This window comes from Lacerta agilis, chromosome 12, assembly GCF_009819535.1.
Source record: "Lacerta agilis isolate rLacAgi1 chromosome 12, rLacAgi1.pri, whole genome shotgun sequence".
NCBI classification, from domain to species: Eukaryota; Metazoa; Chordata; class Lepidosauria; order Squamata; family Lacertidae; genus Lacerta; species Lacerta agilis.
Genome location: NC_046323.1, coordinates 14756000 through 14777877, shown reverse-complemented (window position 1 = coordinate 14777877; position 21878 = coordinate 14756000). Strand labels below are relative to the sequence as shown.

The window sequence follows — 21878 nt, the reverse complement described above, 5'->3', positions numbered from 1 at the left end:
CCTTTCTAAACGAGCAATGCAAAGAAATAGAGGAAAATAACAGAATGGGAAAAACCAGAGATTTATTCAAGAAAATTGGAGATATGAAAGGAACATTTCGTACAAAGATTACCACAATTAAGGACAAAAGTGGAAAGGACCTAACAGAAGCAGAAGACATCAAGAAGAGGTGGCAAGAATACACAGAGGAATTATACCAGAAAGATATGGAGGTCTCATACACCCCAGGAAATGTGGTTGCTGACCTTGAGCCAGACATCCTGGAGAGTGAAGTCAAATGGGCCTTAGAAAGCCTTGCTAACAACAAGGCCAGTGGAAGTGATGATATTCCAGCTGAACTATTTAAAATTTTAAAAGAGGATGCTGTTAAGGTGCTGCACTCAATATGCCAGCAAGTTTGGAAAACTCAGCAGTGGCCAGAGGATTGGAGAAGATCAGTCTACATCCCAATCCCAAAGAAGGGCAGTGCCAAAGAATGCTCCAACTACCGCACAATTGCACTCATTTCACACGCTAGCAAGGTTATGCTTAAAATTCTACAAGGCAGGCTTAAGCAGTATGTGGACCGAGAACTCCCAGAAGTGCAAGCTGGATTTCGAAGGGGCAGAGGAACCAGAGACCAAATTGCAAACATGCGCTGGATTATGGAGAAAGCCAGAGAGTTCCAGAAAAACATCTACTTCTGCTTCATTGATTATGCAAAAGCATTTGACTGTGTCGACCACAGCAAACTATGGCAAGTTCTTAAAGAAATGGGAGTGCCGGATCACCTCATTTGCCTCCTGAGAAATCTGTATGTGGGACAAGAAGCTACAGTTAGAACTGGATATGGAACAACTGATTGGTTCAAAATTGGGAAAGGAGTACGACAAGGCTGTATATTGTCTCCCTGCTTATTTAACTTATATGCAGAATACATCATGCGAAAGGCTGGACTGGATGAATCCCCAACCGGAATTAAGATTGCCGGGAAAAATATCAACAACCTCAGATATGCTGATGATACTACCTTGATGGCAGAAAGTGAGGAAGAATTGAAGAACCTTTTAATGAGGGTGAAAGAAGAGAGCGCAAAATATGGTCTGAAGCTCAACATCAAAAAAACTAAGATCATGGCCACTGGTCCCATCACCTCCTGGCAAATAGAAGGGGAAGAAATGGAGGCAGTGAGAGATTTCACTTTCTTGGGTTCCATGATCACTGCAGATGGTGACAGCAGTCACGAAATCAGAAGACGCCTGCTTCTTGGGAGAAAAGCAATGACAAACCTAGACAGCATCTTAAAAAGCAAAGACATCACCTTGCCGACAAAGGTCCGTATAGTTAAAGCTATGGTTTTCCCAGTAGTAATGTACGGAAGTGGGAGCTGGACCATAAAGAAGGCTGATCGCCGTAGAATTGATGCTTTTGAATTATGGTGCTGGAGGAGACTCTTGAGAGTCCCGTGGACTGCAAGAAGATCAAACCTATCCATTCTCAAAGAAATCAGCCCTGAGTACTCACTAGAAGGACAGATCCTGAAGTTGAGGCTCCAGTACTTTGGCCCCCTCATGAGAAGAGAAGAATCCCTAGAAAAGACCCTGATGTTGGGAAAGATGGAGGGCACAAGGAGAAGGGGACGACAAAGGACGAGATGGTTGGACAGTGTTCTCGAAGCTACTAACATGAGTTTGGCCAAACTGCGAGAGGCAGTGAAGGATAGGCGTGCCTGGCGTACTCTGGTCCATGGGGTCACGAAGAGTCGGACACGACTGAACGACAACAAAATTATGGATCAGATTGCACACCCCCAGAAGCAAAGTAAGAAGATATTTTCAACAACTTGTTGGAGAAAAATTATTTGGGGCAGAAATAGGGGGGAATGCATTTGCTTGCATGGAATGACTTCTCATTTTAATCTGAAAATATTAGCATCGTATTTTCAGCACAGCGTATCATGTGTATGGGATATTTGAAGGTAAGAATTATACTCTGGATTTGGGAAGTTTTTGACTCAATATGCTTGTATTGGGTACAAAGGAATTAAATTAAGAGTTAGAACTTTCTTTCCTTTCCTTTTCTACTTTCCAACAACCTAAACACTGTTAGTTCTGAGAAAACGTAGTTTTCCAGGAATACTGAGGCTTCGTGGATTTGGGCAGTTGATTGAGCGATATCTTTTTCAGGAGCAGCATGGAGCAGGGAAAAACTCAGTTAGCCATACCCAGTTATGAACTGAATCAGGGTGGCAGGCTTGCCCATCACTAAGAGCTTTTAATAGCTGAGATTCAATATCCAGTTCCCCTTGCTGCACACAGTTTAATTTTGTTAACATTAAGACTGGATTGTTACTGAAACCTGAAGTTACCCCAGATCAGTTCTTTTATTTTGTAAAAGGGGGGGGGGAATAAAGCAAAAACAATGATTGAGAACTATCCTCAGATATTCCCTGGATTTATATATGCTGCTTAACCTCAACCTCAGGTAACTGTTATTGCCCCCCCCCCCCATGGCTCAGATACTCAGCTTGTATCCACCAGCAGCTGTGTGTTGCCCTGTCAGCTCAATTTTATGGAACCCCATTCCAGTTGAGGTCATAGAATTGTAAAGTTGGAAGGGACCCCAGGCATCATCTAGTCCAACCCTCTGCAATGCAGGAATATTTTTGCCCACCATGGGGCTTGAACCCATGACTCTGAGGTTAAGGGTCCCTGTTGAACTTTAGCACCTTCTGAATACATTATTATTATTATTATTATTATTATTATTATTATTATTCTTCCAGCAGACATTTTAATAGGATTATGGCCAGTGTGGTGTAGTGGTTAAGAGCGGTAGACTCATTATCTGGTGAAGCGGGTTCGCTTCCTTGCTCCTCCACATGCAGCTGCTGGGTGACCTTGGGCTAGTCACACTTCTCTGAAGTCTCTCAGCCCCACTCACCTCACAGAGTGTTTGTTGTGGGGGAGGAAGGGAAAGGAGAATGTTAGCCGCTTTGAGACTCCTTCGGGTAGTGAAAAGCGGGATATCAAATCCAAACTCTTCTTCTTCTTTTATAACTTTAACTGATATTTATTTGCATTTTGCTGAGTTTCTTGTACGCTGCTTAGAAACGATTGTTAATTGAGCAGTATATGAATTGCCCAAGTAAATATCCAGAGAACTGTGATCAGAAGGAAGATGGCTGCTAGCACTGTTCTGCAGATGGTAGCACAAAAAGCTTCTGGACTTTGATATCATGACAGTACTTAAGAGGATGTTGTCAGTGGCACTAAAATAATGGTGGCAGTCTATAGTGATTAAGGGATTGTTATTTCTGATGTACCACCTGATCAGTGGCTTGGATTTACACTAGTTAACCAGCAACTGTTGTTCTTGCCTGTCCTTGATGAGCTGTGTCCTTAATTTACACAATCGAATCGGGTTTCCACTCTCTTCTCCTGCGTGCGCGCACACACGCACACATTTTCCCTCTTGTTTTCCATGGGGACTTCTGAAATTAATTGCTGCAGCCACCTCTGACAGTCAAATATTTGTTATGGCTGCAGGCCTTAAATTGATCATCTGCATACGATATGATATGGAACTGGTGTTTGTGTGTATTTGCATGTGTATATCTTAGTTTCCTTCTTTTTCTGCAAAAAGGGGAGTCCTTTGTGTCTGTGCAAGGGAAGAGGGTAATAGGAAGAGCACCAGAATTAGCTGGATCTGTCTACCATTAGCTCCACCTGTTGCGACCCCTGGCTCTTACTGCTGTTAGCGAACCTGCCCTCTGACCCCACCAGTGCCAAAGGGCAACAGCTGCCACTGGCAGTAAGGTTATCTGTCAGTGACGCTTTTTGATAGGTGATTATGAGAGGCAGGGGAAGAAACTGTTTCTCCCCCCAACCCCTGTCTCTACGTGTGTCTGTGTGTTAAAAAAAAAATTCAACAAACAAATTTACCTTGGCCTTAGGGCACAATGTATGAAGAGTGCCTCCAGATTACTCTCATTTCCCATCTTTCTGAATCATTTTGATAACTAATGCAGGAGAGCTGAGTCTGAGGAACACATATTCCAAGACAATTCTCAATTCTGAAGATGGTTTGTATTCTCAGGCTACATTGAACGTCCGAGAAAATTACAGTCTCCTTTAGATAAAGGATATTGCATGGTATTGCCTCAAACCCCTGGAAATCATTTGTTTGAAAGGAGAATAAGCAACGGGGTTATCATTTATGGTGAAAGGATCTTCATTCGGAAGATCACTGAAAAGTTCATAATAATCAAATCAGAATTTGTGTTTTAAAATATTGGTTGTAGAGATGACATTTCAAGGAAGAGAGAATTCGTTCTGTATTTCTAGGTTGCTTTTCAAAAACTGCTGCCAAGGAGATCAATACTATCTAACAACCACACATAGGAATTAATATGATTGTAAATAAGATAAACCATTAATTAAAGTAACAAGAGATGCAGTAAATAATCTATCAGGGACTAACTTCCAAAAGCAGAGTAAAATAATGACGTGATCACCTGCTTTGGAAATGCAGTGAGGGTGTGTGAAAACGGACAGCATATGGGGGACCCACTACTCTGAACCCTCATTCTTGTGGGGATCAATCTGTCATCCACACGGGGCTTTTTTCAGCCAGAACCCACCACAACTCAGTTCTAGCACCTCTCAGGTGAGTGCCATTGCCATTATCAGAGAACCGGGGTGGGGGGGATTAATGGTCCGTTCTGGCACCTCTTTTTCTAGAAAAATATCACTGCGTCCACATAATACGGTCCATGAAGCAGCAGTTATTTAGCAGACCTCAGACTTGGAGGGAGTGGGGTTCATACGGAGAGCTTTGCATCAAACAATTAATGTGCTCTTATCTTGGCAGGAAATGGGTAACATCCACCTTAATAAGTCTGGTGACACTTGCAAAATGGTGTGTTGTGAGCCATTCAGACTTCAGAGGCTTAACATATTGCAGACAGTGCCCCCCTGCCTGCCAGCCAGCCAGCAAGCTCCCCCCCCCCAAGTGATCTACCTCATTGTCTTGTGTCGAGAATAGCATGTCTGCCTGTAAATCACAGATGCTGCAATATGTTGTAGTAGTGATGCTGTTCTGAACATCAGTCAGTCCCTTGGTGTTTGACGTTATTGTAATGGAGTTGGCAGAAAGGTGAATGCCTACCACATGCGTGACTTTCATGTCTTCAAAGAGCCTTTAGCCGGCCAGGAATATTATATTCTCGGTCTCTTGAGGAAAATAAACAAGCACATGTCACTCACCTCTGGATCTGATCTGTGGGTTTCTTCTTCTATTGGCAAAGCAGATTTGCGTATTAATTGAGGCTCTTAACTCTAACAAGATGCTCAGCTCTGCGGTATCTTTGAAGAACTGTAGGGTGGTCTACATGGCCATTCTCAATCTCTTTTTTGTATAGAGCTGATGTCTAACAGATGAGCGCAGGTGGAGGAATCCATGCTAGTGTGGCAAGATTTGTAGATGGGTAAGAAATTTCCTGCCATAAGCTTATTATGTGTGCTCTTCCTAACACAATCAGTTCATCATCACATAGCTATCACCTCTCTCTCCCTGTCTTTACGCAATGTAACACTAATAATAATTTGTTATTTATACCCCGCCCATCTGTCTGGGTATCCCCAGCCACTGTGGGCGGCTCCCAATAGAATATTTAAAACATGATAAAGCATCAAACATTAAAAACTTCCCTAAGCAGGGCTGCCTTCAGATGTTTTTTAAAAGTAAGGTAGTTGTTTATTTCCTTGACATCTGAGGAGAGGGCATTCCACAGGGCGGGTGCCACCACCGAGAAGGCCCTCTGCGTGGTTCCCTGTAACCTCACTTCTTGCAGTGAGAGAACCACCAGAAGGCCCTCAAAGCTGGACCTCAGTGTCTGGGTTGGAAAATGGGGGTGCAGACGCTCCTTCAAGTATACTGGGCCGAGGCCATTATAGACTGTGGTCAGATCCTGTGCAGCATACAGGGAGTTGCATTCATCCAGAGTCTGAAAAGCAGGGAAAGTTCTCTATTCAAGAATTAATGTGAACAGTCTAATTGCCCTGCATAAGTGCTCTGTGTATTTTAATAATTTGTAACAATATGGGATCCTTCAAGAAACTTAAAAATGCCATTCATGAGGATACATTCTTGCACCTGGAAAAATATACTAAATGCCGTGCTAAGTTGTACCACTAAGTTTTTATATGAAAAGAAAGCGGGGCATTTGTGGAGAATAGTATTGAATGAGATTGTTTTACGTAGGCTATTCTAAAGGTTCAGTGAGGTGCATTTGGTTTCCTCTGATGTTTACACACCTATGCATATTTCTTTGTAAAGAGTAGGAAGCCAAATATGGCATGTATTACGGGCTGGCAAATAATTCAGGAACTGGGATACAATAGGTTTGTAGTGGCGTCAACATTTTATGTATTTTTGTTGTAAACAGCTTTGATTTATTTTGTGAAATAGCAGTGTATAAATAAATAAATGTGTTGGAGGGGTTTATTGAGTTGTTTGTTTTTGTTTTGATTATGTATTTTGTGTTTTTATATTGTGATTTTAGCTTGTGAACCTCCCTGAGACCTGCGGGAATAGGGCGGTATACAAATTCAATTTAACAACAACAACAATTCCTGAAGCATCAGTAATGTTGCTCTGTCATTTTGCTTTCTAGCTTTAGTTGTGACGGTATCTCAGGTTGATTAAAAAGAAACCTTTCGATGAAACATTTTGGCAGAAAAGCCAAGTGCTCCCCATATTGGTTAAAATAGTAATAAACTTAATATTTGACAATTTGCTGCTCTTTAGTGGTACCCCAAAATCTGCCAGGAAGGGGGGTTCCTTCTCTTTCCCCTCACCATGTCTCTAGTGATTTATGTGAATCAGATGTGTTTTATGTGGTGAATTTTGTTTTAGGTCGTTAATTTTGAAATTGAAGTAAACATTGTGATAGAACCTATGTGTGTTTGTAGGGTGCTGTGTTAACGCCAACAATGGACCACACAATGTCCATGCAGCCAGCAAGTATGATGGGCCCCCTGACACAACAGATGAATCACCTTTCTTTGGGCACAACAGGAACGGTAAGCTTAAATAATATGCTTCAAATTCTCTCTTTTTTATTACTTTCTAGAATCTCAAAGTCATTTTCCAGTTAATCAATATGTTTATATTTAATACTAGAACATTTCCATAGCTTAAAAAACTTGTGTCTTTCTATAGCATTTTTAAAAATAAATTTCCAGTTGCAGTATGATGTCAAATAAAGAGAACAAATTAAAATTTCTACTTGATGTGACATTGGAGAGCAATGGATAGGAACACCCATTTTAATACAGTTGCACCTCTGGTTACAAACTTTATTCGTTTCAGAGGTCCGTTCTTAACCTGAAACTGATCTTAACCTCAGGTACCACTTTAGCTAATGGGGCCTGCCGTGACGACGCCGCACAATTTCTGTTCTCATCCTGAGGTAAAGTTCTTAACCCAAGGTACTACTTCAGGGTTAGCGGAGTCTGTAACCCGAAGTGTTTGTAACCCGAGGTACCATTGTAATTAAAAAACTAGCTGGATCCATACTATGTTTATTTTTTAGAAAAGAAAACATCTCCCCTGCCCTACAATTTTCTTGACTAAAATCATCTGCAGACACTGCTATTCCTCCCCCAGGCAAAACATGCAGAAATCTTTATGATGCTTGGGAATTTTTCAGTATTTGGTCAATAAGAATTCTTCTAATGTGGAAGAATCCAGTTCACATGTAATGCAACCATGTGGATTCCCTGTGTGAAGATTCTTCCTCCCCGTCTAGTTCTGGTGCTGTGACGCTACCTAGGGCTAAGCCATAGTTTAGCTTACATCCAAATCCAGGTTCATGGTTTGTCTCATCCCAGACAAACCACAGGTTGTGAACAGAGCGTTTTTTTGTCTGGGGGAGTCAAACCATAAATCTGGGTTTGGACATAACACTAAACCAAACCTGGATAGTACCACAGCAGAAAAAAACAAGAGAGGAGCATTCCAGCTACTATATTTTCTTCGGGAATCCAAATTTTTACTCGTTCATGCTAAATCATGGTTTGGGTTAGTGTTTTTCAGTTGAGAATTAGTAAGTATAATAACCAGAAATGACATTTCCGGCGTAACCAGTTGCAGAACTCCCTCTCACATTATCTTAGCTTTTGTTACAATTTCATTCTCACCATATGAGGCCTAGGTTGTGTCATGAATTATAATACCATGTGACTCCATTCAAAATATGGTGCATGAATTAAAAAGTACCGTATATACTTGAGTATAAGCCTAGTTTTTCAGCACACTTTTTGTGCTTTAAAAGCTGCCCTCGGCTTATACTCAAGTCAACCATTCCTTAAGAAGTGTACAAGAACGGTGGTTCTTTACTCTCCCCAGGCAGCTTGTTCCATTCCTGAACTGCTCACATAAATGCAAACTTTAGACCCCAGAAGACAGAAAGCCTATCAGTTAAGGAAGTATTAAAACCCCACAGGTGCTCACTTTCCCTGGCTCCTGCTTAAACAGGACAGGATCCCAGCCTTCTCTGTATAACACAAGGGAACATTGCGCTGTGAGTTAAACCACAGAGCCCTAGGGCTTGCTGATCAGAAGAATGGCGGTTCGAAACCCTGCGATGGGGTGAGCTCCACAGCAGCAAAGGAGGAAGAGGAAGGAGCAGCCCAAAGGGCTGCTTTGGGCTGCTCGTTCCTCCTCTACCATAGTGGCAAAGGTGAACTGGCTTATACTTGAGTCAATAAGCTTTCCCACATTTTTGTAGGGAAATTAGGTGCCTCGGCTTATATTTGGGTCGACTTATACTCGAGTATATACGGTAAGTTATAGACACATATACACACACACCACCCATAAATTATGTAGGTCATAAAAAACAATAATCAGTAAGACAACAGTAGAAAACAATAAACAGCAGTGCCATGAATTTTTTCGCCTTTATTTTGCCTCTTTCCAGCCTATAAGATTTGATTCAGAATACTTAATGTTTACAGATGAAGATTTCTTTTAACTAAAAAGAAAAATGTCTTTTTTTCTTTGTGTGATATGTGTGTGTGTGTGTCAGTCATAAACGTAGTGATTTTCTTGTCTTTTTGAGTCTTTCGTACATGCGTTGTCAGTTTGTCAACAAGTTCCAGAGTTGTGAGTTCCAGGTGAATGAATGAATCTTTATTTGCATCAGCCATCGGCCATAGCAATAAAACAACAATACAATATATAAAGAATAGAAATAAAAAGTCAATTATATAAAATACATTTTAGGGTTTTGGTGAGTTCCGGATCACAAACAAGTCTGCATCTTGCAATACATAGCAATCGTAAGCCATGCAGCAGCCATCCTAAACCATTTATAGTAATGCATGTTATAGGGAGTTCTGAAGGCCACCTCAAGGAGCTCCATATTTATATGTCCATATATAGAAATCCGGACAAAAGGTTTTTTACATATTACATGCATATTTCAAAATGCAGTGCTTGTTGCATGCTGTATATTAACTTCTTTCCGGGATACGCTACTGTGTAAATTTTTATGATGGCATTAAATTCTAACCTCAAAGTCTTTATGGGAAGGTCTACTATTTAGAAGTATTGGAATTGTTTCAAGATGTGAAAGAAGCATTCCATTTGTTTAGATAGAAGTGGTCGTTTTAATTTCCTTTAAATGCTTCAAGTCAGGAAATACAGGGAACAGAAGTGGTCCATGAGCATTTCCCCTACTTCTCGTTTCGCCTTCACGCATTCAGTTTATTGACTTGAGGGATGCTGCAGTGGCAAGTAAGCATTTATACAGACATCACATTGGAGAGTTGAGAATTTATTAAGCGTAGAGCAGGCATAGGCAAAGTCGTCCCTCCAGGTGTTTTGGGACTACAACTCCCATCATCCCTGACCACTGGTCCTGTTAGCTAGGGATGATGGGAGTTGTAGTACCAAAACATCAGGAGGGACGACTTTGCCTGTGCCTGGTGTAGAGGTTGCAGGGTGTGTGTTTTTAATTGCCAACTTGTACAATAGTTTTGATTATCGGCTAATGTGGTTTCACCAGTAACTTGAACACAAAAGTGAAGGACAGAAAATGAGTGGTGAAAGGAGTCACTCCCCTGTAGTAGTAGTAGTAGTAGTAGTAGTAATTTGTTTATTGTACGCCAGTTCTAAGGTACTACTGTCCAGACCTGTGAGTCGGTTTGCCTGTGCATTCAACTGAGTCTTCACAAAGTGCTCTAAGTGTCGCGTGGTACAATTACTTTTAACAAATTCTTTCCACTATAAATCACTACTTTTCAATTAATCTACATTGAAAGATAACTCACATGCTTATGACAGTTACATAATTGACATCATGAAAATGACTTAACCCAGTGGTACTCAAACATTTTTCTCCAGGCAACACTTTCAAAGTAAAAATCCGTTCGCTCCACACCCAACATTTAATTGATAAGAAACACACTGAGAAACAAAAAGAAATCACTCCAGCAGTGCTTCATTTTGAAGAGATATCTATCCATATTCTACAAATAAATACTTTTATGCTATGCTATGCTATGCTACGCGACGCTACGCTACACTACACTACACTATACTATGCTATACTACACTACGCCATACCATACCGTACTGAAATGTTTAAATGTTTCTTTGATTGTCCTTTGATAACTTCTAACTTAACCCATCAACCTCTAAAAGCCTCCTAAACTCACTGGATCACTTTTGTTGTTTATACTTTGCCATTTTGAACATTGCATTTAGAGGGGATGGTGTTGGTCACAGATGTTATACAATGGTACCTTGGGTTAAGAACTTAATTCGTTCTGGAGGTCCGTTCTTAACCTGAAACTGTTCTTAACCTGAAGCACCACTTTAGCTAATGGGACCTCCCGCTGCCGCTGCACCGCCTGAGGTACCACTGTAATAAATAAATAAATAGCTGCATTCTGTAGCCATCTTGAACTTTGTTCTTGCCATTGTTCACTGACATCTGAAATTTACATTAGCTGAGCATAGAAGCACATACAGTTAAGTCATAAAGCTGTCTTCTGCCATTTATAGCAATGAAAGTTTCCATAAATACGTTAGATTGAGACACTCATGTTGCTGCAGTTGCACTCCTCTGTACTCCAAAGGAAACCTTTTGAGAATCTGATTTCCCCCCTAAACTTGGGATTCTTCCCTTCGATGCCAATGAGCCTAGAGCTGAGTCGGCAGCTTAGACTGAGAGCTGCTACCAATAAAAAAGCAGCATGGAATAATTCCCAACATCTTAAAATAACCAAACATCTCAGGGAATTTTATGGGCCCCCCTTTTTTTTAACCACGGACTTCAGGAATAATGTTTTGAGATTTCGACCTACAGTGAGCTTTTTCCAAGCAAAAATGCATTCTCTGTTAATACGTCTGCAAGAAGCTCGCTGACCCTTTCCCTGTGATTATTTTCTCAGCAGGCTGTAGTCTTTATCAATAGTTTGGGATTAATTACTTTGAGCCAGTTTCTATATAATTCAGAAAAGCCCTACTCTGTTTTGCAGAGCAGAGTCTTTTTCGGGGCACTGCAATCCATATGACTCCAGCCAGATGAGGAAAAGAATGTGACTGTAATTATCTCAACAGGATCACATTTTATGGCAGATACAAAGCATGAACAATAAATTTCCACTGCGCTCACACTTCTAATGTTGTCCTTTAAAAATCTGCAAGAGGGTGCTATAAAGGACCATTGGCTACCTTTCAACAAGCTGTTTTCAACAAACAAGCCAGAAAGTAATGAACTATTCTGCGTCATTAGTATCTGCTGCATTCTGTCCCAGATTAATTTAAAAGCTTGCAATATGCAAACTACTTTTATCAAAAGGCATTCATACATTCACTTCCTTTGACAAACCATTTTGTTAATCAGCATAGCATATGTTTCAGCCAAAACTGCCCTCCTCAGTGTTTCCTTGCTAGCAATTTGGCTGGGAGTGTACTAACAAACACGGGGTAGGCTAATGATACAATACAGACTTGTGTTTATCCGAAATGCAGACTTGCAAAGTGTTTTCACCGCCTAATTAATTCTAAAAGACAAATTTCACCTGTGCCGCAAAATCTGAGTGCGAGGTTTGCCGTCAGATGTACAAGCTAATACTCGAGTAGGAAAAGTTCACCTCTAGGAACAAAAGCAGGGGGTTGACTCCCCCTTCATGTACGGCCTGCTCTAGAATCAGGTCACGTTGCCGTGTTGAATGATGGAGTGTCAACTCCGGTGCAGAGTGTCTCATCACTGGAACTAATGAAAGGAAGGGGAAGTTTTGTAAATCCACATAATGGTTTCTTTCCAAAGAAATCCCAGATAGGTAGTTGGAGGTTTCTTATGGCGCGACGTGATCATTTCTTCTTCTTCTTGAGATTGCTGCTGTACTAGGAAAAGTGGTTGGAGGAAGCATATTATAGTTGCTAGGTAACTACCTAGCAGACCTTACCCATCAGTGACTAAAATCACAGAAGACACGCAAATAAAGATTGACAGCACATTCTCAGCTCCCACAGTTTTGCTCTGTTAGTTCTAGGTCTTGGGATAAGAATCAGGAGTCATTTTGCAACTACAAATGCCGGACTAGAAGAGGCATGAGAATCATGGAGTCCAGTTCTCAAAACTATCGCAGTCCCCTTTTGTGGCCATCTTTGTGTTGGCATATTAAGCTGAGCAAGTGCACAACAAGAAGGTTGAGGAGACTGTAGAGCAAAACTAGGAGTGGATTTAATAAAAAGCAAAATAACAGAAATTACATTAGCTAACATTACATTACAGAAACATGACCCATCCAGTGACCCACCACCCAGGGTACTGAGAGAGGTACGCAGACCTCCTTATATACCGTACCCGATTACTGACACGCCCAAATCAAGACAAACTCAGCATCACCTGCTGCACTGTCCCACAGCTGGAAAACCAGGTCAATTACTTTCATTCTTGCTTTTAAAGAGATATTTCTGTGGAACAGTAATGAACCTTAAATTAACATCCAACACTTTGATGCCTTGAGTAGGGAAGTGGAATGAGAAGACCTGCCTTCTTGATTAAGCATTGTCTAATATATTTCATTAATTTCTGCATGAAAGAGAAGCTTGTGAAGGATATTGGCATTATTATCTTATGGGATTGTTACAAAGGGGGCACTCCAACCCGCAATTTCTGCCGAGCAGTGCACAAGATTCCAGGGGGTTCCAGGTGCTCACTCAGGGTAGTTTTTCTCAGGGAGAATCAAGACATGGCAGAGACTGTAGCGACTTTAAGATACCTGGTTTATTCACGCATACAACCTGAGTGTAGGTGGAGGGAGTTGCAATTGTTACGGCATTGCCATCTCCAGAGTGCCTCTCCCTGCTTCTCTTGTGGCATCACCCAGCTTGAGTCTAAGGCAGCCAGCCATGCCTCTCCAGATAGCAGCCAAGATGGTTCTGACAGCATGGCCTCCCCTTCTTCTTCCCAAAAGGTTTCCAGCACCTTGGGGACCTTTGTCTGCCCATGCCTAAGGATCCTTCTTTGATGTGGGTCATCAACACCTTTTGTCATCTCAGGGCAGGCACTGGCGTAGAAAGGAAGCTTAGCCTGCGTTTTCCACTGGCCTGAAATCCTCCATTCAATAATCCAGATATTAGCTGAATACTACCATTTATTAATTTCTGCTATTCACTAATAGACTCGGGCACCCCAATCTGTAACAGTATTATGATATTATCTCCCAGTTTACACCTGCTCCTTTTAATTGTGATATTTATATTTTCTATATAAAAACGAACACCAGCGCTTTTGTTAAACTTATGCATTGCCTAGCTAGACTGGTGTGTATCACTCACTCTAAACAATAAACTGGATTCTTGGGAGTGGATGGAAAGAGAGGGAGAGAAGCATTACTCTATGTTTAATAATAGAAGGATTCCAAAATTGCTCCATCATCAGGCTGTCACTCATAATGTGTCTTAAACCACCATTGATCTGACATCACTTTTGTGGTTTAATAAAATTTGTGATTGACAGCTTGAATGGGGGATACAATATAAAACCTCCTTTGAAAAATAAAACCAAATAGCCTGATCACAGTTCCCAGAATCAGTTACTTAGCTTCTTTTACTTCAGCAATAGCATTTCTGAGGCATCAAGAGCAATATTCTGGCATCTCAGCAGAAGCATTTATTTGCTGTATAATATTTCCCCTTTTGTAAAGTTTATTCCTGAAGGAAGCTTTAATGTCAACATGCTGTCACTTCTACTTCCAATGAGTGTTGGAGATAACCCCCCCTCCAAACATCCTACCATAGTACTGGGAGATATGCAGTCCTGCTGATTATTATCCCCCTTTGAGAAACTGCCACAATAGCCTCCTTTCAATAAGGGAAAAGAATCCAACGGATTCAAGGTTTGAGACATGTATTTGTAATAGTAATATAACTCTACAAGTCCCACAACTAACAGCAGGTCTTTGAAACAGCTCTGAGTTGGTCTGGATGTGGTGTGTCTTTATAGTCCAATAAAAAAGGGAAATTGAGCTAATATATAAATTCATGTACACATATTTTCCCCCCTCAAGTGAGATTTATGATGAGTTGGAATCACTTTGTAACTGCTGAGTGCCGAATTTGGGCAAGGTGGAGCACTCAGGTGAAAATCCCAGTTCGCCCATGAAGATCTCACCATTTGTTTTAAGCAGAACTTTGAAATGAAAATTATTCAAGGCAGGACACCCTTCTAAGGTAACAGCTGGATTTTGTTGGAAACACGAATCTTCAGAAATTAAATCTCGTCTCCCTGTACTTTTATTTAAAAGAGTATTAGAGCTGGTGGTTGGCACAAATAGCACGGGGTTTTTTGGGGGGGGGGGTTCCATGTCGAACTGTATGAATAGTGGAATACTTTGAAATCCTACCATTCTATGAAAAAGCCTATTTGCAACACTGCTCTCCTTCATAGGTATTTTCTACTAAGGACCTTAACTCAGATTCTTCACAGTCCGTGGACTGAAGCATTTCCAAAGGTTCTTTCACACATTTAAACCTGTGGCAGAGAGCAAAATGGCTCGCGTGGGTGCTTTTTGCCAAATGTTTCATCTGGGAGCGGGGGGAAAGAAATGTACATCTCCCCTGTGTGGAGAGGTGCACAAGAATCTTCTTCAGAGGCAATTTAGCATGTGGCAAAAAAAGGAAGCAAGAGTCACTTGAGCATGTGCTTTTTTATTTTATTTTTGGTCATAAGTTTATTGAATCTTTCCTTGTCGAACAGAAGCTTTGGAAATTGTGAGGCATGATGGTGTTAGGGGTTAGTAGCAGTGGAGCTTTCCGTTTTCCCTCCACCCCAGATTCCTCTTTCTAGGGTCATTTTCATTCGATTTGTTATTTAATATTAACAAATTAACATTGCACTTATATAAGTTATCTGGTACGCACTGCAGAGCATCTTCAGAAGAAGAAAAGGTTAAGGAGTAAACCCTACACAAATCTGGAGTGGAGTCCCTAAGACGGTTGGATCGTGCCTTGTACACCTCCTACTGGCAACTCCTGCAGCCAAGCTCGTGGCAGATGTATTGCTCTGCTTTCCTTTCCTTTGTTTTTTTAAAGAATTTATTGGATTTTAATAATACAACAAACATAAAATATAACATAACACTACAAAAATCTCAAAAATACAAATACAAAAATACCACAAAAAACTAAAAATCTCAACAAACACTTATTTAACTATCCTTATCATATTACTAACATTATTGGGGGGGACCTCCTCACATCCTCTCTTTCAGTGTTCATTGCGAATCCTCTTTAGTAATTTCATAACATTGTATAATCATCATTCTCATCTATCTTAATCCTTACAAAAATAAAATACTAATATCTAATTCTTATCTCCTATCTTAACTAACTAATTTTATAACTGTAGCCTTAAATATCCTCTGATTTCATTCTCAAATGTCAATCTTATCACGACGTTTCAAATAGTCTTTAAACTTCTTCCAATCCTCCTGCACCGCTTCTTCCCTCTGGTCTCGGAGTTTCGCTCTGCTTTCCTTTGGACCACATCAGCATGTGGGAATACACTCCGTGGGTTTCTTTGAACCCGCGATTATTTGTATTAAGTTAATGTCACTTATGTGTACTATTTTATGTGTTCTTCCGTGTAGAAGTGAAAGCGAAAGCAGGGCTCAGTAGGCGTCTTGCCACTGAGATCCCTCCGCTTAGACTTTTTGGTTCCAGAGGTTTGAACTTGTTAATGATCAGTTAATCTGCTTCCCGCCTTTTTTAGGGCAGCAACAGCATTCTGATTGGTAAAATTATTGATCATGGCGTTGCTCTTGGTTGTCAATAAAAGGCTGCGGCTCCCCGTTTTAGGCGGACAGTCAGAGTTAGGGTTTGGATGATTCAGATGTAGATAGTTGGGGTTTTGGGGAACGGGTTGGTTGGGTTGGAAGCGCGTGCAGGAGGTAGAGAGGTTAGCTTGCGGAAGAATTGGCGGTTCAGAGTCAGCTAGCCTAGGTAGTTTTAGAACAGTTTAGGCATAGAGAAAAGTAATAGCCTATGCTGGTCAGCCAAAGCCATCTAAAGAAACAGTGATTGTCTGTCTTTATTTCGTCTCAATTTAATTTTTCGTAGTCTATTGGCGCTTTTGCCTGGCCATAGTTTTGGCCACCTTTTATTTGGGTACATTACTTAAGGGAACAACTTAGGAGGTCGCAAGTGCTCATAGGTACTTTTACGAGGCACTTTTTATCCAAACTACTCACGCACCCTTCAGATTTAGCCTGGCGGACAACGGCGCGGTGTGAGTTTAAGCTCCGGAATTATCGGCCGTCCCGTTCGCAGGCTTGGCCGGCGCCCGTGCAGGAACGCATGTGAGGCGCTGGCCGCAGATCCCCGGCAACTGGAATCCCATGTGCAGTTGACCTAGTCCTGCACGCGGGGGGCTCCAGCAAAGAATCCCCGCATCAGCGAGGCCGAGTTGGGGGGGTTGCCAAGACCTCCATACACACTGCCCAGCATAGCTGTCAACCTTTCCCTTTTTATTGTGGGAAATTCCCTTATTATAGCTTTGGGAAACAGCAGGGAGGGTTGACAGCTATGTATATAGCAGTGGGGAACAGCAGGGAGGGTTGACAGCTATGCTGCCCAGGCCTCCACCCGTGAGAGGTCACTTTGGTGCTGATAACGTTGCAAAAACAATTCAGGAGGCTGCAGTTACACGTTGCTGGTCTCAACAGCGACAGCAGGAGGCACTGTTGATTCTCCACCAGACTGACTTCACCCCTGGAGTCTCACAAGACGGCGGATGCCAACAAAAGTTATCTGAGTAGTCTACAGAGCCTCTTTACTGATAGACTGATCTATCGTACGTAATTTATTTTCTGCACTTTCAACATAGATTTGCATTGCCAGAGTAGCAATACGAATACAGTGTAGTAAATATTTTTTTGAAGTGAATGCAAAGTACATGACTGACAAAAACAGCAACAATCCATTCAAATAAATAGTAAGGAGGAAAATGGCTGAAACAGGAGATTTTCAGGTGCCATTTGGGTGTAAGGCCCAGCAGCACCAAAGTGCTCATGCTTACAGGAATACATCCCTTTTAGATAAACTATTTAATTCCCCCATCCCCTTTTTAGTAAATCAATCATGTAACCGAGATTTTTCTCTTTGTTTCCTGCAAAATGCTCTGTCTGTTTTCCCGACTTACAATGTCATTGGCAATACCTCCATGGAATAACAAACTAGTTATTCCAGGACACATTTTCTTTATCTCTTACTCTGTTAGCTTCTGCTGTTGCCCCAAATTTGATAACATCTCAAGCGGCACAGCAAACTTGTTACATATTCCGTATCTAATATTTTCTTTGGATCACCCATGGCCACTGGTGGTTTACAGTGTCACCAAAAGCCCTCCGTGGACTAGCTGCTTTGTTAGATCTGTTCCTTATCTGCAGTTGGATTTCTGCATGCTTTGATAATTCACGGTTTATGACATCAACTAAATCCCATAATGCTTACCAGAGTTCTTTTTAAAATGAAAATATAGCTCCTATTATTCTAAGTGTGCACAGTGTAGCCCCTAGAGATGTTACAGTTGCACATTTTTAACAGCTCTTTCATCAGGTCTAAATCTGGAAGCTCTCTTACTTTCTTTATGTGAGGTAAAATCGCAATGTCCGTCTACCTAACATCCTACCATTACAAGCCAAGATGTGGTATGAAGTCTTTGAAAATTTAGGCATAAAAGGCTCCTGGAACAAGAGAAGATTAGAAGCGATGAAATACCCGATCACCCTGGTATTCAGATGTTTTGTCTTTCCTATACAGTGGTACCTTGGTTCTCAAACTTAACCCATTCAAGAAGTCCGTTCCAAAAGCCAAAGCATTCCAAAACCATAGAAAGTAATGCAAAATGGATTAATCCACTCCAGACTTTTAAAAACAACCCGTAAAACAGCAATTTAACATGAATTTTACTTTCTAACGAAACCATTGATCCATAAAATGAAAGCAATAAACAATGTACTGCAGTCACACAATCAATCAGTCAGGTGAACTGGGTTCCACACAGTCACAAAAACCAAACAAAAAAGCTGCAAAAACAAAAATGCAAAATAAATAGCAAAAACAGACAGACCTCAGCGTAACACTCGAAACAGAAGCGTGGCACTCAAAACAGAGCACATTCAGCTTTTGAAAAACGTTCTCAAACCGGAACACTAACTTCCAGGTTTGCAATGTTTGGGTTCCAAGTTGTTTGAGTACCAAGGCATTTGAAAAGCAAGGTAGCACTGTATTGAGAAATAGAAATCAATTGCAACTAGCAGAAAACAAAAGAGTAATGCTGCCCCTTAAGCAAAAAACAAGCAAGCAAACAAACAAACCACCTCCACACAGCTGGGAACCCTGCACTATCAGGGTTCCTGATCAAAATGTGCCTTCTAAGCATTTTCAGCTAAGGAAGGGCTATGGCTCAGTGGTAGAGCATCGGCTTTGCATGCAGAAGGAGAGATCCCTGTCTGAAACCTTGGATGATGATGATGAGGATTTTATTCATTCATTCATTCCCCACCCATCTGGTTGGATTTTCCCAGCCACTCTGGGCGGCTCCCAGCAGAATATTAATAATAATAAAAAAGTGATAAAACATCAAACATTAAAAACTTCCCTAAACAAGGCTGCCTTCAGATGTCTTCTCAAAGTCAGATCGTTATTTATTTCCTTGACATCTGATGGGAGGGTGTTCCACAGGGCGGGCGCCACTACCGAGAAGGCCCTCTGCCTAGTTCCATGTAGCTTCACTTCTCACAGTGAGGGAACCGCCAGAAGGCCCTCAGAGCTGGACTTCAGTGTCCGGGCTGAGGGGTGGAGACGCTCCTTCAGGTATACTGGGCCGAGGCCATTTAGGGACAGCCGTTGCTGATATGCATAGATAATACAAAGCTAGATGGACCAATGGTGTTCCTGTGTTAAGAAATATCTTCAGGGAAAGTTGGGGGTGAAGTGATCGAGGTGCACAGATGTTGAGACTGGGGCTGGCATGCATGGCTCCATGTTGCAACTCATGTTGTAATTCCCTGTTCATAATGTTTGAAGGGGGCTTTGGATACAAATACACAATGTGTCCTCATACCACTCTGTTTAAGGTGCAGCAGTCTATGCCTTGCCTCGTCGTGATGCTGAAGTTCATAATTTCTCAGGTTGCAATATGAATTTGTCCAGTTTGTAGCACTCAGAGGTATTACATACAGTTTCCCTGTGAAATTCTTCATCATCTCAGGATGAAAAATGAGATTTTGAACATGCCTTGTCAGCGGCGTCTCACCGTAATTACTTTTGTCAAAATGTTGGACGTTAAACATAGCTTAGCGAGAGCTGTGCTGTGCTGTGCAAAAGCTCTTAACGGCTGATTTTAAGACTCAAGGGAACCATGTGGTCCCTGAACTATTGGTGAAGTAGGTTCCTGTGCCTTGGGGGCAAGTGAATTGTGCTTTTTTAGAACTGTAGCCAAGGTTTGTTCTGGACTACAGAATGTGGTTAAAGAAGAGGAAGCTTAACTACAGTCTTGGGTTCAGATAACACATTAAGCCATGATGTGCGTGTGTGAGAGAGAGAGGGAATGTGTATACAGTCATACCTTGGATATCAAATGCCTTGGTACTCTGGAACGCCGCAACCCTGGAAGTGATTGTTCCAGTTTGCGAACATTTTTTGGAACCCAAATTTCCAATGTGGCTTCCATGGCTTCCAATTGGCTGCAGGAGCTTCCTGCAGCCAATCAGAAGCCGCACTTTGGTTTCTGAACGTTTTGGAAGTTGGACAGACTTCCGGAACGGATTCCGTTCGACTTCAAAGGTACGACTGCATTATTATTATTATTATTATTATTATTATTATTATTATTATTATTATTATTATTTATTGACTTTATATACCACCCTATACCTGGAGGTCTCAGGGTGGTTCACAGAAAATATCACAATATATAAAATCAAAATAAGAACAATAATCCAATAACAGCCTCCCCCCAAAGAGCCACATTTTAAAAGGATATAGGATGTCAATCAGGTCAAGACACAATATATATGCCAAGACAATGCCCAAAGGGACAGTGCTGTCAAATGAGGCCCCTGGGTGCCCACCCTAAGGCTAGTTGGAATACACAGTGATTGAAAGAGCATGCAAACTAACATGACTGATGAAAGTAGAAATGGACAGTAAAAATCAAACCTGCTCTAAGAGCACAATCATAGCTAATTTTTTTTATAAAAACCTGAGTCTTGACTTTCTTCTTGCCTTCCTTTTTGGGCATGGAGCCTCTTTTACTCTCCCCCGCTTTTCTTACTGATATAATGATATATTAAACAAGTGCTTTTTTATGAATATCCAATATGCAGGAGTTAAAATAAGTGTAGTAGAAACAGCTTTTTGTGCAGAGCATTTAAAATGACAACGTGAGGATAAAAACAAGCTAGCTAACCCCTTCCCTTGGGTTGTTGTTTTTTTAATGGTAATAATAGAATTTGTGACAAACAGTTCCGACAGGTAGCATATAATTTTACAAAAGGGAATAATTCCTAACGCTTAACAACATAGATTGCCAATCCCCTGTGGCTGGAGTGATTGGGCATCTTTGATGAGAAGTGAGTAAATAATTCATTCCATTATGTTAATCTCTCTTCTCCCCCCGCCCCCCCCCCACATCAAGAACATTGCAGGGGGGAAATGTGCACTTGGTAGGACTCTTCTAAAAATGGATTAAAGTGAGAGCTAGGTATTCTATAATTGGAAACCAAAAGGAGAGATTCTGCTGTCTGTAGCCCCCCACCCGGGCAAAAAGGCAAATTCTGTGATTGGAATAAATCAAATCCCAGGTTTCCATATTTTTGTCTGTGTTGTGTAATTGATTATGCTCTATCTTGTCATGGGGAGGGGATATGTGTTGTTGTAGAGAACTGGAGCTCCACCCCCTCTGAACATTCAAAGCCCGAGGTTTTGTAGTAAAATATCCCCCAGCTGAATTGGATCGACTCTGCAAATCAGCCAGCTAGCGCAAATATTTGCCTTCGTGAGCTCAGCCTTTGCTTTCTAAGAATTTTCTCTAATATTTGCCTCAGCTGAGCTTTTATATGGGCAAACAAAAGACTCCCAGCAAGTTCGTTGCAGAGAACGTAACGTAAAAGAGGCACTAAGGGATGAAGTCAGTTCACTTTCTTATTCCAGTGAACGTTCGTTGAATGAGGAGACTAGAGGGTAGCCATTCATGACTCAATTCCAATAGATATATAGCTTTCCCCAGGAGCTTCTCAGTGGGACTTCCTAGCTCCTATGTTTGTTATGAACGGTCTTTGTCCATTGGATGAGAGGAAATTCCAAGGAGT

At 41.3% G+C, this 21878-nt stretch overlaps 1 protein-coding gene across 1 annotated transcript in view; it reads left to right on the top strand.

Moving 5' to 3' along the window:
• The window catches only part of RBMS3 (RNA binding motif single stranded interacting protein 3), a 146737-nt gene that overhangs the window by 107935 nt on the left and 16924 nt on the right, over positions 1-21878 (top strand). Inside the window, exon 7 of the mRNA XM_033165046.1 lies at positions 6954-7064. Within this exon, the coding sequence (XP_033020937.1) occupies positions 6954-7064 (111 nt within the window). The remainder of the gene's footprint in view (positions 1-6953; positions 7065-21878) is intronic.